We start from the raw sequence: 15,631 nt of genomic DNA on the forward strand, positions 1-15,631 counted from the left end.
ATCGTATTAAAATAACGCCACTAAAATATACTACTACAGTATATGAAACATGGCTTCAATTGCAATGATGTTGGGAGGTGCCTTCGCGAACGCTTTGGCTTTCACCGGATCAAGCTACCTCTTTTCAAGTTTATCCAAGGATAGGATAGATAAGGAACGGAAGAGGCATGATCTAGCAATAGAACAACTGCAGAAGGCTCAGGTTATATGGCAACGTAAAAGACAAGAGAGGGTTGACTTTATCAATAAGCAGCTCAGACTTAAGAAGAAGGCCGAGGGTAAATTCACGGAGCTGGATGACGCGATGCGGGAATATAAAAAAGTATTTGGAGGGCCACCTCTCACAGATATTCCGCGCAGGCCCGTATTGAGCGACTTTTATACACCCAGCAATGGCCAGCATGAACGGGAATTGGCATTTATCGCGCTAAGCATGATTGGTGTCGGAGGCGCCGTGTGGTATTTCGAAAAATAGTACGCGTGGTACTACTACTACTATGTTACATGTGTCATGTAACATATATTCCAGATTCCACTAACGCTTTGTAACCATGTAGGTGTATATCAGACCCCCGATTCCAACTATCAAAGCCCAAAGGTTTTGACTCAACCAACCGACGGCTTCCTTTGCTCTATTTAGGATCCATGATACGATGGATCCAATTATACCCGGTAGTGATGCGGCTGCGGCACCGGCTAATCTACCCAGGAGAGATCCCAGCGCGCTCAGCTTGTTCTTTATCCATTCCCTCGCACCGCCCTCGGTTTTTTCATGATTTTTTGTATTACCGGTGGATGACCCCCCACCCCCAGGCGTCAAAGCTTCTACGAGAAGGCCGATAACCATACCAAATGCCGTTAGTACGCTGACAACGGTGATACCCTGCTCACGGAATAGCGTTCGTATCTTTTCACCCAATGTAGTTTCTTTGTCAAGTACTTTTGTAATCGTCTCCCTGATGCTTTTTATTTGACTGTTAAGTTTACCTTCGAGAATATCGATAATCTCTTGCCGGCCTTTCAACTCATTTTGCAAACCTTTCAACCTTTCTTTCGCTTCATTTTGTTGTTCCTCGGTCATATTTGGTGTGTTTTCCATCTCTTCCAACTTGTTTTTTTCTCTGTCAATATGCTGTTCGAGCTGAACCTTTTTTGCAACTTCATCCTGAAGACTTCCTCTTATGTTTCTCAATGATCTATCCAATCCTAGCAATTCACGCATAGGATATTCAAATAGATCACCGGTCTGGGTTGCTTCATGGTCTACAGATTGTTTGACCAATGAAATTAAATCTTCCGTACTGTTTACCACATCCCCGGATATAGCTTCTAAGTCTACATCACTTGCTGTTGTTATTTTAGATGACGAGGGTAATTCTTCTTGTATTTTGTTTAGCTTAGCAGCTTGTCGGGCTGTAATCTTACCTTTTGGTATGTCAAAGCCTAAATTACGCAGCCTTCTCTTGCCTAATATATCTGATATAGTACCGGTGGCCCTTAGTCTTCCATTGTTTGTCAAAGGTTCGTTTTTATCTCTGTAGTATAATTCACCATCCTTAATTTCAAAAAGGTCTGTATGTAGCACCTCAGGTTTTGACAGGGATCCTTCAGATAATCTATCATACAACACATCAACCATTTCCCGCAAAACTCTGGTACGTTGAGTGGAGCCTCCTCCGAATGATGTCTCCTTTTCATCAGGTGTGTGTATCTGTACCCGTGTGCGTTCCTTCGGTGCCAGAGGTGTGGAGTCATCGGTACCCTCGTCGGGTTGGTCGTGGTCACCAAACGGATCAATATCAATGTCCGCCATTATTTTATTTATTTAGAGGATAGTTTTTTCCTAATATAATAGAAATGGCAGAGAGTTCTAGTACCAGAGAAGAAACTTTTAAAACGGATATATCCAATTCCCAACTTGAGGAGCTGGTGAAATTACGAGGTAAGTTCCAAGACAGGACACACGAACACGGAGGATCTCTGATCATATGGTCGATTCTGGAGGGATTATCTGGAACCGCAGCCATTACCGGCTCGATAGCGACCGCGGTGACCATTATTACAAATTTGGGCGGTACCCATGGAAATTACATGCGGAATTCGGGTATGTGTCTATTGGGCTCGGCTTCCTATGCGGTTACCGCCCAATATGTTAGGACATATCGGGAGAAACTTATCAAATTAAGAGCCGCATATCGCGTTGTGCAAAATGCCATCGATGTTTTCGATAAAACGCTACTCTGGCACACTCGGATCTGTAGAGCCGATTTTGAGAATTTGTGTGATACGTATCATAGAACTCTCAAGGATCTGGATAAACTGGATATAGGTTATTTAGAGTAAAGTTTTTTTCTTTGTAGTAACCACACAATGGCAGAGATTTATCCGAAGCTACCCACGGCTCCCAAATATTCGAGCAAGCAGGACAAGTTTAATACTAATACCGTGAACTCTCAACTTGGGGAGCTTAGAAAATTACGTGATAAGTTCAATACAAAATATGAGAAATATAACAAGACGCTGCACAGACTGGTGCTTTTAAATGCCAGCGCCACAGCCCTAACCGTCGCTTCGGGCATAGGTTCGGTGGTAACCGGTGCCACGCTCATCGGAATCCCCGCTTCCGTGGGATTGGGAGCCGTAGCACTGTCCGGAACCATTTTCACGGGCTCCGTCATGGCCCTGATTAAAAGATATCGGAGCAAACTTGACAAGGTCATGAAATTATATGATGTTGCGACGTCCGCCATCGCCGTGTTTGAAAACTCCGTCTCGCGGGCTCTGAATAATGACGACATTAGTCACATTGAATTTCAAACCCTGAGCGGTATATACTACGAAGCTCTGGACAAGATGACGAAAACCGACAGAAAGATGGAGAGCGAAACTCGCAACCAGTTTGAAAAAAGTCTAATGGACCAGGTTCAAAGCCTCAGAAGGACCGTAAATCAAGGTTAGTGATGTGCGCATGTACACCGCTCGCATATTTCGTGTGGTACGATAAAAATTAATATTAAGGCGGTTTGCGACATTATGCGGCGCGATCGTCCCCCCAAGACCGAGCCATAGCGGCCCTATCTGCCGACCGACCCGCGCGATCCCCGGCATCATCTTTACCTGTTTCTGGTAAAGATATCGTCCCCTTTTTCACCAACCTTGCACATAATCAGGAGGTAATTCTGTATCTTCGGGTATTAACATCAATTCCTCTTTTACAAAAGCCCGTCCAGGTCCGTCTTGAACATAGTACATTACACGGTTACCAGATTGCGCTATTACCTCACGCAATCTATATGTGTTTTTCGACCATATTCTATCGGTTGCCCGTCTCCGCCCATCATCATGCTCTTCACCGGGTTGTAGTAGATATCTATACAGGCCATCTTTTGGTAATTCTACTTCGGGTGGATAATTCTCTCGTTTAGCAAGAGGCACCTCTTTCATTATAATAGCATCTTTTGACTTCATATCAATCATCTGCGTCTTTGTATCGTTTAGCCTATCAATCAGTTTATACAGATGCTTAACCCATGTAGATGATACCTTTTCCGAATCATTCAGTTCTTGGGCATCTTGTATTTTGAATAAATTTTCGGCAAGTATCTTGTTCAACGCCTCAACAAAAGCTGTGTGTGTATGCTTATATTTTGTAGTCGCTCTTTTAATTTCAACCTTATGCTTCTCCAACAGCTTTGATACATCTGCCTTGAATTCTGAACCGTTATCACATTGGAAAGTTTTCGGATAAGTTAATGGTCCTGCCTTGTAGATGTCCTCAATCATAGCGGCAACCTCTTTGGCTTTCTTGGTCCTCAAAGGTCGGGCTACCTTGTATCTGGAAGCAGCATCGATTCCCGACAAAATGTACTTATATTTATTACCATACAGTATGTCACCGGGCATGTACAATAAATCGAATTGATGTAAATCATTAGGGGTGGTAACTTCATAATGTGGTCTTTCAACATGTTTTGGAGCGGGTAAATGTACTTGCCAAAATGCTTGTTTTGATAGCCACTTCTTAACCTCCTTTGGCCTGAAACCGAATCCTCTTAAGCTCTGAACAGCCTTTTGTCCTTTCCATAAATTTTGAGGTTGATAGTAAGTCTCTTGAAGTTTAAAGTTTGACATGTTTTATTTATGCACACCTTTATTTATCTCCTTTTTGTTATGATGTGTTACGATAAAAGTGCTTAAAGTTTTTATATTTATTATATATATATATTAAGATGTCAGACATGAATACCGATACCGATCTACATTGCGATTCCACCGTACCCGAATACAAATTGATGAAACTGAGAGAGTTGCGAGAGGTTGCCAAATCCCGCGGAATTAAGTATATCGTGGGTATGAGAAAGGCTAAACTGGTTGAGGTGATTGAGAAGAATGATCTCGACCCATCCTACACCATCGATCTGGATACCAAGAAGGAATGGTATGGATACTGTTCAAGGTGGAGGTCTAAAAACAGGGAGGCATATCTAAAAACTCAAAAACGTTATAACGACAAAAGATCCAAGTGATTGAACAACCCTTTTTTGTTACTCGTTTGAGTAACAAATGTTGGTGGGTGGGTACCCATGGTGTACCGGTCACGACCCTCTAGGTGTACCGGTCACGACCCTCTAGGTGTTGGTGGGTGGTTACCCATGGTCTAACCGGTCACGGCCCTCTAGGTGCTGGTGGGTGGGTACCCATGGTGTACCGGTCATGGCCCTCAAGGTGCTGGTGGGTGGGTACCCATGGTGTACCGGTCATGGCCCTCAAGGTGCTGGTGGGTGGGTACCCATGGTGTACCGGTCATGGCCCTCAAGGTGCTGGTGGGTGGGTACCCATGGTCTATCGATGTATGTGTGTTTTAGCGTGTTTTACTATAATTTAGCATGGTGGTTGCCTCACAAACTAGGACACTCACGACCCTCCAACACGGTTTACGATTTATAAAAATGGCTTAAAGATTACAAAATCGTATATCATAGCCAAACATCTTAAAGGTTCATAAATCGTATATCATAACCAAGCATGACTTCGAGAAATACAGTTGTTGAATTAAGAGCTCTCGCTAGAGAACGCGGCCTACGTGGCTACTCAAGGCTCAGAAAGGCCGATCTGATCGAATTATTGACACCCACTACTGTGTCAGCACCCATACCCATGCCGAGACCCACCAGACCCGTACCGGTGCCAAGACCCACCAGACCCGTACCGGTGCCAAGACCCACCAGACCCGTACCGGTGCCAAGCCCACCAGACCCGTACCGGTGCCTAGACCGGTATCAGCACCCATACCAGCACCGAGACCGGGCACTAGCCAACAAGACATGGATTTGAAAAGCAAGTTGATCGAATGGAGAGACTGGTTAATAAATCATGTACCTAAGGCTATTAAGGAGAAAGCGAGCAAAGCTTTCAAAACCATGAAGGATAAGATCATGGGTTTGTATAAAAAGGGCAGTGGAGAGGAAGAGGTGGAGGAGGTGGAGGTGGAGGAGGAGGAGGAGGAGGAGGAGGAGGAGGAGGAGGAAAACCCCTATACCCCCATTGAAGAAGCTTTTGTAGGTTCATACAAACGTTTCAAAATAAACTCGGATGGTGGGAAGAATGTCAGGGTCTTTCTCGAAAAGGTCGAGCACGTCGTAAATAGGTTGATGAGTGACGTGCTAGGGCAGAAGAAGTCGCTGAAGACTCAGGCGACCTTGTGGGTGAAATGGGTAAGGGAGGACACCAGCTCGAGCGATGCCCCGTGTGTACATGTCGATAAAGCTTTCAATAGTTATATGGAGATACTGCACGCCCACGATGACATTTCTGATGTTTTCGATCGGATGTGTAATAAGATAATCGAGCAGATTGAAAACCCTGCTCTACCCGCCAGCGGGTTCACAATCGAAAGGATCCTACATATGCATGTGGACTTTCACAAACTAAAATTAACTAGAGGTAGTTCTTACTTGCCGCTACCTAAGAATTTCAGTGGAAAGCGATCTGTGATTAACCCTCATAACGAGGATGATGATAAATGTTTCAGATGGGCTATTATCGCTGCTCTCAATCATGATAAGATCGATAATCACCCTGAACGAATCTCAATCCTTAAGAAGCATGATAAGTATAATTGGGATGGTCTAACTTTCCCAATGGCGCTAAACAAGATAGATTTGTTTGAGAGAAGGAACCCCGATGTCGCTGTGCATGTTTTGACAAAGGATGAGGGAGAAGGTATCTACATGTGTCGCAAGTCGAAGCATCTTGACCGTAAGGAGACGGTTGTTTTGTTTTTGCTGTGTGAGGGTGATAAGAAGCACTACATTGCTGTTAAGAACTTGAGCGGTGTACTGAGCAAGGTTAACTCGAAGGATGGACATAGAGAGCATTATTGCTTGAATTGTCTCTCTGGTTTTCCAAGCGAACAGAAAAGGGATGAGCACTTTGAGTATTGCAAGAATAACGATGCTGCTAAGATTCAACTCCCTAAGGAGGGTAGCACCCTAACCTTCACCGATGGTAAGTTTCAGCTCAAAGCCCCATTCATCATGTATGTCGATTTCGAAGCTTTTACAAAAGAGTTGCCAGAAGATGAGAGAAAATGCGGATCATCCACCGAGAAAGTTGGTAAACATGTTCCCACCGGATTCTGTTGTTATAGTAAATATGCTCATGGTGAAGTGCCGGACCCTCTGAATCTTTACCGCGGTGAGGACTGTGTTCCGCGCTTTGTAGATCATGTAGTTTCTGAGGCGAAAAGGTTATATAACATGTTTCCTCAGAAAGCAATGGATCCACTGACGGATGAAGAGCGTGACGGTTTCAATAGAGCCAGGGTGTGTCACATTTGCATGGAAGAATTTGATGACAAGGATGACATCAAGGTTAGGGATCACTGCCATTTCACCGGTAAGTTTCGTGGGGCTGCCCATCAGAAATGTAATCTGCGTTACAAGGTTCCTAATTATATTCCGGTTGTCTTCCACAATCTGAGTGGCTACGATGCGCATTTATTCATTAAGGAGCTTGCTAGGAAGTACGGAGAAGATGGTATGGGTGTAATCGCGGAGAATAAGGAGAAATATATCTCTTTCTCTACGGATGTTAAGGTTGGTGAATACACTAACAAAAATGGGGAGACTAAGGACAGAAAGGTACAACTGAGATTCATAGACTCATTTAGATTTATGTCAAGCGGCCTAAGCTCCCTGGCTGACAACCTATCAGATGATCAATGCAAAAACCTTCGAAAATTCTTCAATGGTGACGAATTCAACATAATGAGAAGGAAGGGTGTATACCCATATGAGTATGTTAACTCATTCGATAGGTTTAATGAAACTGAGCTCCCGTCAAAGGATGATTTCTACAGCAAGCTGAACATGAATGGTATCAGCGATGCCGATTATGCGCATGCCCAGAAGGTGTGGAAGGACATGAAAGTTGAAAATATGGGCGTTTATCATGATATCTATCTCAAGACGGATGTTCTGCTTCTGAGTGATGTGTTTGAGACATTCAGAGAAACATGCTTGAGAAACTACGATCTAGACCCGGCTCACTTTTACACTGCTCCGGGATTAGCCTGGAGGGCGTGTTTGAAAAAGACCAAGGTTAGTCTAGATTTATTGTCGGATATGGAGATGGTCATGTTCATTGAGAGTGGTATTAGGGGTGGATTGTGTCAGGCTGTCCACCGCTACGCCAAGGCCAACAATAAGTATATGGGGGACGACTACAACACATCGGATGGGAATTGCATGGATTTATTTGAGCAGCAGGAAATGGCTAAAACCGTGCCTTTTGTAAAAAGAAAATTGATTGAATTGAGGTACTGGTTGATGAAACATGTACCTAGGGTCATCAAGGTGAAAACTAGTAAAGCTTACAGAGCCATGAAGGATAAGATCATGGGTTTGTATGAAAAGGTATGTTGGGGACCGTCTGTACCGAAAGAGGAAAAACAATATACCACCAAAGCCAACACATCTGAGAGTAAGGAGATGAATAGCTATCTCCAGTACCTAGATGCAAATAATTTGTACGGCTGGGCCATGATTCAGAAGATGCCGACCGGAGGGTTTGAGTGGGTTGATGACGTGGTTTCTGATTTTACACCCGAACTGATTTCACAATTAGCTGTGGAAAACGGTGAAAAGGGGTACATCCTTGAGGTTGATGTTAGCTATCCACGGGAGCTTCATGATTCTCATAACGACCTTCCTTTCATGCCCGAGAGGAAGATCATTAATGGCGTCGAGAAGCTGACACCGTGTCTTTTAGACAAGAAGAAATATATCACTCATATCCGTGCGCTTGATCAAGCGTTGAAGCATGGTCTTGTTCTTGAGAAGGTTCATAGGGTCTTGAGATTTGATCAGAGTGCGTGGTTGAAGTCGTACATAGATTTCAACACTGATTTGCGTACCAAATCAACTAATGACTTCGAAAAGGACTTTTTCAAGCTGATGAATAATTCGGTCTTTGGGAAGACAATGGAGAATCAGCGAAGGCAGAAGGATATACGTTTGGCTACCAAGAAAGAACAATATGAGAAGCTGGTGATGAAGCCCAACTTCAAGGGTAGCACGTGGTTCTCGGAAACACTGATGGGCATAGAGATGTCCAAGATCAAGGTCAAAATGAATAAGCCAATCTACCTGGGACTGGCAATTCTCGACTTGTCCAAGATGGTTATGTATGAGTTCCACTATGATTACATGAGACCAAAATATGGTGTGGATGTAAAGCTTTGCTACATGGATACGGATTCATTCGTCTACCACATAAAAACCGACGACTTTTACAAAGATATCGCCGACGATGTAGCTTTGAGATTTGACACGTCAGGGTACGATGAGAAAGATGGTAGACCCCTACCATTAGGTTTGAATAAAAAGATCATTGGGCTGATGAAGGACCAATTAGGTGGCAAGGTAATGACGGAGTTTGTCGCCCTAAGAGCTAAGACCTACGCTTACAAACAGCTATGTGGTAGTGAGGATAAGAGGTGCAAGGGTGTCAAGAAGTGTGTGGTAAGGAAGACCATAGGTTTCGATGACTATAAGAGATGTCTGTTCGAGGGTGAAAATGTTTACAGGGAACAGATGACCTTTCGATCGATTAAGCATGATGTTCATACCATAAAAACAAATAAACTCGCTCTCAATGCTGATGATGATAAGCGCATAATTATGGAAGATGGTATTACCACACTGGCTAGAGGACATTATAGGCACATAACACTATAAATTATAGGGCACGACAGATGAGGGTGGGTAGGGACCCATCGGACGGGGAGGGGGCCCGGGGGACACGGCAGGGGGAGGGGTTTTTGGACAGATATTATAGAGCATGCCCGCTTATTTGACGTAAAGTGGTAAAGTGCACATGGATTTTATCGACTCTTCTATCGTTGATTTAACGGGGATGATCCATAATTTAACGTGGGATAGGAAACTGCTAACGTGGTCTGTCCTAACATTGGTACTTTCCTATCTCTGGCCGAGTCCGTGATTTAGGGAAATCGCGGGTTTTCGTTTGCCGGCGATTAAACTGCTTTTATTCAGCGTCTCATCAAAAATGAAAACATATTTGAAAACTACAAGTCTCATGCGTTTTAGTGGTGAAAAAATAATTTAAAAAATCGTTCGGGAAACGAGTTTACTCCCTGGGTACTTTCTTTGTATACATTCGACTATACGGGCCAAGCCCGGGATTTACGGGAAATCGCGGGTTTTCGTTTTCCGGCGATTAAACCTCTTTCATTAAGCGTCTCATCAAAAATGAAAACATTTTTGAAAACTACAAGTCTCATGCGTTTTAGTGGTGAAAAAAAAATTTAAAAAATCGTTCGGGAAATGAGTTTACTCCCTGGGTACTTTCTTTGTATACATTCGACTATACGGGCCAAGCACCCGATTTACGGGAAAACGCGGGATTTCGTTTGCCGGCGATTAAACCTCTTTCATTAAGCGTCTCATCAAAAATGAAAACATTTTTGAAAACTACAAGTCTCATGCGTTTTAGTGGTGAAAAAATAATTTAAAAAATCGTTCGGGAAATGAGTTTACTCCCTGGGTACTTTCTTTGTATACTTTTGACTATACGGGCCGAGTCCGGGATTTACGGGAAATCGCGGATTTTCGTTTGCCGGCGATTAAACTTCTTTTATTCAGCGTCCCATCAAATATGAAAATATTTTTGAAAACTACAAGTCTCATGCGTTTAGTGGTAAAAAAATAATATAAAAAATCGTTTGGGTAATGAGTTTACTCCCTGGGTACTTTCTTTGTATACTTTTGACTATACGGGCCAAGCCCCGGATTTACGGGAAATCGCGGGTTTTCGTTTGCCGGCGATTAAAATGCTTTTATTCAGCGTCTCATCAAAAATGAAAACATTTTTGAAAACTACAAGTCTCATGCGTTTTAGTGGTGAAGAAATAATTTAAAAAATCGTTCGGGAAATGAGTTTACTCCCTGGGTACTTTCTTTGTATACATTCGACTATACGGGCCAAGCCCCGGATTTACCTGAAAACGCGGGATTTCGTTTGCCGTCGATTAAACCTATATCATTAGGCGTCTCATCAAAAATGAAAACATTTTTGAAAACTACAAGTCTCATGCGTTTTAGTGGTGAAAAAATAATTTAAAAAATCGTTCGGGAAAGGAGTTTACTCCCTGGTTACTTTCTTTGTATACTTTTGACTATACGGGCCGAGTCCGGGATTTACGGGAAATCGCAGATTTTAGTTTGCCGGCGATTAAACTTCTTTTATTCAGCGTCCCATCAAATATGAAAATATTTTTGAAAACTACAAGTCTCATGCGTTTAGTGGTAAAAAAATAATATAAAAAATCGTACGGGAAATGAGTTTACTCCCTGGGTACTTTCTTTGTATACTTTTGACTATACGGGCCAAACCCGGGATTTACGGGAAATCGCGGGTTTTCGTTTGCCGGTGATTAAACTACTTTTATTCAGCGTCTCATCAAAAATGAAAACATTTTTGAAAACTACAAGTCTCATGCGTTTTAGTGGTGAAAAAATAATTTAAAAAATCGTTCTGGAAATGAGTTTACTCCCTGGGTACTCTCTTTGTATACTTTTGACTATACGGGCCAAGCCGAGATTTACGGGAAATCGCGGTTTTTCGTTTGCCGGCGATTAAACTTCTTTTATTCAGCGTCTCATCAAAAATGAAAACATTTTTAAAAACTACAAGTCTGATGCGTTTTAGTGGTGAAAAAATAATTTAAAAAATCGTTCTGGAAATGAGTTTACTCACAGGGTACTTTCTTTGTATACATTCGACTATACGGGCCAAGCCCGGGATTTAGGGGAAATCGCGGGTTTTCGTTTTCCGGCGATTAAACCTCTTTCATTAAGCGTCTCATCAAAAATGAAAACATTTTTGAAAACTACAAGTCTCATGCGTTTTAGTGGTGAAAAAAAAATTAAAAAATCGTTCGGGAAATGAGTTTACTCCCTGGGTACTTTCTTTGTATACATTCGACTATACGGGCCAAGCCCCGGATTTACGGGAAAACGCGGGATTTCGTTTGCCGGCGATTAAACCTCTTTCATTAAGCGTCTCATCAAAAATGAAAATATTTTTGAAAACTACAAGTCTCATGCGTTTTAGTGGTGAAAAAATAATTTAAAAAATCGTTCGGGAAATGAGTTTACTCCCTGGGTACTTTCTTTGTATACTTTTGACTATACGGGCGAAGCCGGGATTTACGGGAAATCGCGGGTTTTCGTTTGCCGGCGATTAAACTTCTTTTATTCAGCGTCTCATCAAAAATGAAAACATTTTTAAAAACTACAAGTCTGATGCGTTTTAATGGTGAAAAAATAATTTAAAAAATCGTTCTGGAAATGAGTTTACTCATAGGGTACTTTCTTTGTATACATTCGACTATACGGGCCAAGCCCGGGATTTACGGAAAATCGCGGGTTTTCGTTTTCCGGCGATAAAACCTCTTTCATTAAGCGTCTCATCAAAAATGAAAACATTTTTGAAAACTACAAGTCTCATGCGTTTTAGTGGTGAAAAAAAAAATTAAAAACTCGATCGGGAAATGAGTTTACTCCCTGGGTACTTTCTTTGTATACATTCGACTATACGGGCCAAGCCCCGGAGTTACGGGAAAACGCGGGATTTCGTTTGCCGGCGATTAAACCTCTTTCATTAAGCGTCTCGTCAAAAATAAAAACATTTTTGAAAACTACAAGTCTCATGCGTTTTAGTGGTGAAAAAATAATTTAAAAAATCGTTCGGGAAATGAGTTTACTCCCTGGGTACTTTCTTTGTATACTTTTGACTATACGGGCCGACTCCGGGATTTACGGGAAATCGCGGATTTTCGTTTGCCGGCGATTAAACTTCTTTTATTCAGCGTCCCATCAAATATGAAAATATTTTTGAAAACTACAAGTCTCATGCGTTTAGTGGTAAAAAAATAATATAAAAAATCGTTTGGAAAATGAGTTTACTCCCTGGGTACTTTCTTTGTATCCTTTTGACTATACGGGCCAAGCCCGGGATTTACGGAAAATCGCGGGTTTTCGTTTGCCGGCGATTAAACTTCTTTTATTCAGCGTCTCATGAAAAATTAAAACATCTTTAAAAACTACAAGTCTTATGCGTTTTAGTGGTGAAAAAATAATTTAAAAAATCGTTCTGGAAATTAGTTTACTCCCTGGGTACTTTCTTTGTATACTTTTGACTATACGGGCCGAGTCCGTGATTTAGGGAAATCGCGGGTTTTCGTTTGCCGGCGATTAAACTGCTTTTATTCAGCGTCTCATCAAAAATGAAAACATTTTTGAAAACTACAAGTCTCATGCGTTTTAGTGGTGAAAAAATAATTTAAAAAATCGTTCGGGAAATGAGTTTACTCCCTGGGTACTTTCTTTGTATACTTTTGACTATACGGGCCAAGCCGGGATTTACGGGAAATCGCGGGTTTTCGTTTGCCGGCGATTAAACTTCTTTTATTCAGCGTCTCATCAAAAATGAAAACATTTTTAAAAACTACAAGTCTGATGCGTTTTAGTGGTGAAAAAATAATTTAAAAAATCGTTCTGGAAATGAGTTTACTCACAGGGTACTTTCTTTGTATACATTCGACTATACGGGCCAAGCCCGGGATTTACGGGAAATCGCGGGTTTTCGTTTTCCGGCGATTAAACCTCTTTCATTAAGCGTCTCATCAAAAATGAAAACATTTTTGAAAACTACAAGTCTCATGCGTTTTAGTGGTGAAAAAAAAATTTAAAAAATCGTTCGGGAAATGAGTTTACTCCCTGGGTACTTTCTTTGTATACATTCGACTATACGGGCCAAGCCCCGGATTTACGGGAAAACGCGGGATTTCGTTTGCCGGCGATTAAACCTCTTTCATTAAGCGTCTCATCAAAAATGAAAACATTTTTGAAAACTACAAGTCTCATGCGTTTTAGTGGTGAAAAAATAATTTAAAAAATCGTTCGGGAAATGAGTTTACTCCCTGGGTACTTTCTTTGTATACTTTTGACTATACGGGCCGACTCCGGGATTTACGGGAAATCGCGGATTTTCGTTTGCCGGCGATTAAACTTCTTTTATTCAGCGTCCCATCAAATATGAAAATATTTTTGAAAACTACAAGTCTCATGCGTTTAGTGGTAAAAAAATAATATAAAAAATCGTTTGGGAAATGAGTTTACTCCCTGGGTACTTTCTTTATATACTTTTGACTATACGGGCCAAGCCCGGGATTTACGGGAAATCGCGGGTTTTCGTTTGCCGGCGATTAAACTTCTTTTATTCAGCGTCTCATCAAAAATTAAAACATTTTTAAAAACTACAAGTCTTATGCGTTTTAGTGGTGAAAAAATAATTTAAAAAATCGTTTTGGAAATGAGTTTACTCCCTGGGTACTTTCTTAGTATACTTTTGACTATACGGGCCGAGTCCGTGATTTAGAGAAATCGCGGGTTTTCGTTTGCCGGCGATTAAACTGCTTTTATTCAGCGTCTCATCAAAAATGAAAACATTTTTGAAAACTACAAGTCTCATGCGTTTTAGTGGTGAAAAAATAATTTAAAAAATCGTTCGGGAAATGAGTTTACTCCCTGGGTACTTTCTTTGTATACATTCGACTATACAGGCCAAGCCCGGGATTTACGGGAAATCGCGGGTTTTCGTTTTCCGGCGATTAAACCTCTTTCATTAAGCGTCTCATCAAAAATGAAAACATTTTTGAAAACTACAAGTCTCATGCGTTTTAGTGGTGAAAAGAAAATTTAAAAAATCGTTCGGGAAATGAGTTTACTCCCTGGGTACTTTCTTTGTATACATTCGACTATACGGGCCAAGCCCCCGCTTTACGGGAAAACGCGGGATTTCGTTTGCCGGCGATTAAACCTCTTTCATTAAGCGTCTCATCAAAAATGAAAACATTTTTGAAAACTACAAGTCTCATGCGTTTTAGTGGTGAAAAAATAATTTAAAAAATCGTTCGGGAAATGAGTTTACTCCCTGGGTACTTTCTTTGTATACTTTTGACAATACGGGCCGAGTCCGGGATTTACGGGAAATCGCGGATTTTCGTTTGCCGGCGATTAAACCTCTATCATTAAGCGTCTCATCAAAAATGAAAACATTTTTGAAAACTACAAGTCTCATGCGTTTTAGTGGTGAAAAAATAATTTAAAAAATCGTTCGGGAAATGAGTTTACTCCCTGGGTACTTTCTTTGTATACTTTTGACTATACGGGCCGAGTCCGGGATTTACGGGAAATCGCGGATTTTCGTTTGCCGGCGATTAAACTTCTTTTATTCAGCGTCCCATCAAATATGAAAATATTTTTGAAAACTACAAGTCGCATGCGTTTAGTGGTAAAAAAATAATATAAAAAATCGTTTGGGAAATGAGTTTACTCCCTGGGTACTTTCTTTGTATACTTTTGACTATACGGGCCAAGCCCGGAATTTACGGGAAATCGCGGGTTTTCGTTTGCTGGCGATTAAACTTCTTTTATTCAGCGTCTCATCAAAAATGAAAACATTTTTAAAAACTACAAGTCTTATGCGTTTTAGTGGTTAAAAAATAATTTAAAAAATCGTTCTGGAAATGAGTTTACTCCCTGGGTACTTTCTTTGTATACTTTTGACTATACGGGCCGAGTCCGTGATTTAGGGAAATCGCGGGTTTTCGTTTGCCGGCGATTAAACTGCTTTTATTCAGCGTCTCATCAAAAATGAAAACATTTTTGAAAACTACAAGTCTCATGCGTTTTAGTGGTGAAAAAATAATTTAAAAAATCGTTCGGTAAATGAGTTTACTCCCTGGGTACTTTCTTTGTATACATTCGACTATACGGGCCAAGCCCCGGATTTACGGGAAAACGCGGGATTTCGTTTGCCGGCGATTAAACCTCTATCATTAAGCGTCTCATCAAAAATGAAAACATTTTTGAAAACTACAAGTCTCATGCGTTTTAGTGGTGAAAAAATAATTTAAAAAATCGTTCGCAAAAGGAGTTTACTCCCTGGTTACTTTCTTTGTATACTTTTGACTATACGGGCCGAGTCCGGGATTTACGGGAAATCGCGGATTTTCGTTTGCCGGCGATTAAACTTCTTTTAT

The 15,631-nt window shown here is 41.4% G+C and overlaps 1 protein-coding gene across 1 annotated transcript; it reads left to right on the forward strand.

Annotated features, from left to right (window-relative positions):
* The first annotated feature begins 5,135 nt into the window (after positions 1 to 5,135).
* Positions 5,136 to 9,642, forward strand: LOC130623535 (uncharacterized). Its single transcript, XM_057439024.1, has 2 exons — positions 5,136 to 5,471; positions 5,502 to 9,642. Exons 1-2 carry the CDS (start codon positions 5,325 to 5,327, stop codon positions 9,237 to 9,239), a joined length of 3,885 nt encoding a protein of 1,294 aa, XP_057295007.1. The 5' UTR covers positions 5,136 to 5,324; the 3' UTR covers positions 9,240 to 9,642.
* The last annotated feature ends 5,989 nt before the right edge of the window (positions 9,643 to 15,631 follow it).

The sequence above is a fragment of the Hydractinia symbiolongicarpus genome, chromosome 13 (assembly GCF_029227915.1).
Source record: "Hydractinia symbiolongicarpus strain clone_291-10 chromosome 13, HSymV2.1, whole genome shotgun sequence".
Classification (NCBI taxonomy): Eukaryota; Metazoa; Cnidaria; class Hydrozoa; order Anthoathecata; family Hydractiniidae; genus Hydractinia; species Hydractinia symbiolongicarpus.

Bases quoted from the DNA above. Each gene is read 5' to 3' on its own strand.
- LOC130623535 (XM_057439024.1), top strand. From the start codon at position 5,325: ATGGATTTGAAAAGCAAGTTGATCGAATGGAGAGACTGGTTAATAAAT. The intron at 5,472-5,501 runs GTGGAGGAGGTG...GAGGAGGAGGAG, and splicing joins AGGGCAGTGGAGAGGAAGAG to GAGGAGGAGGAGGAGGAGGA.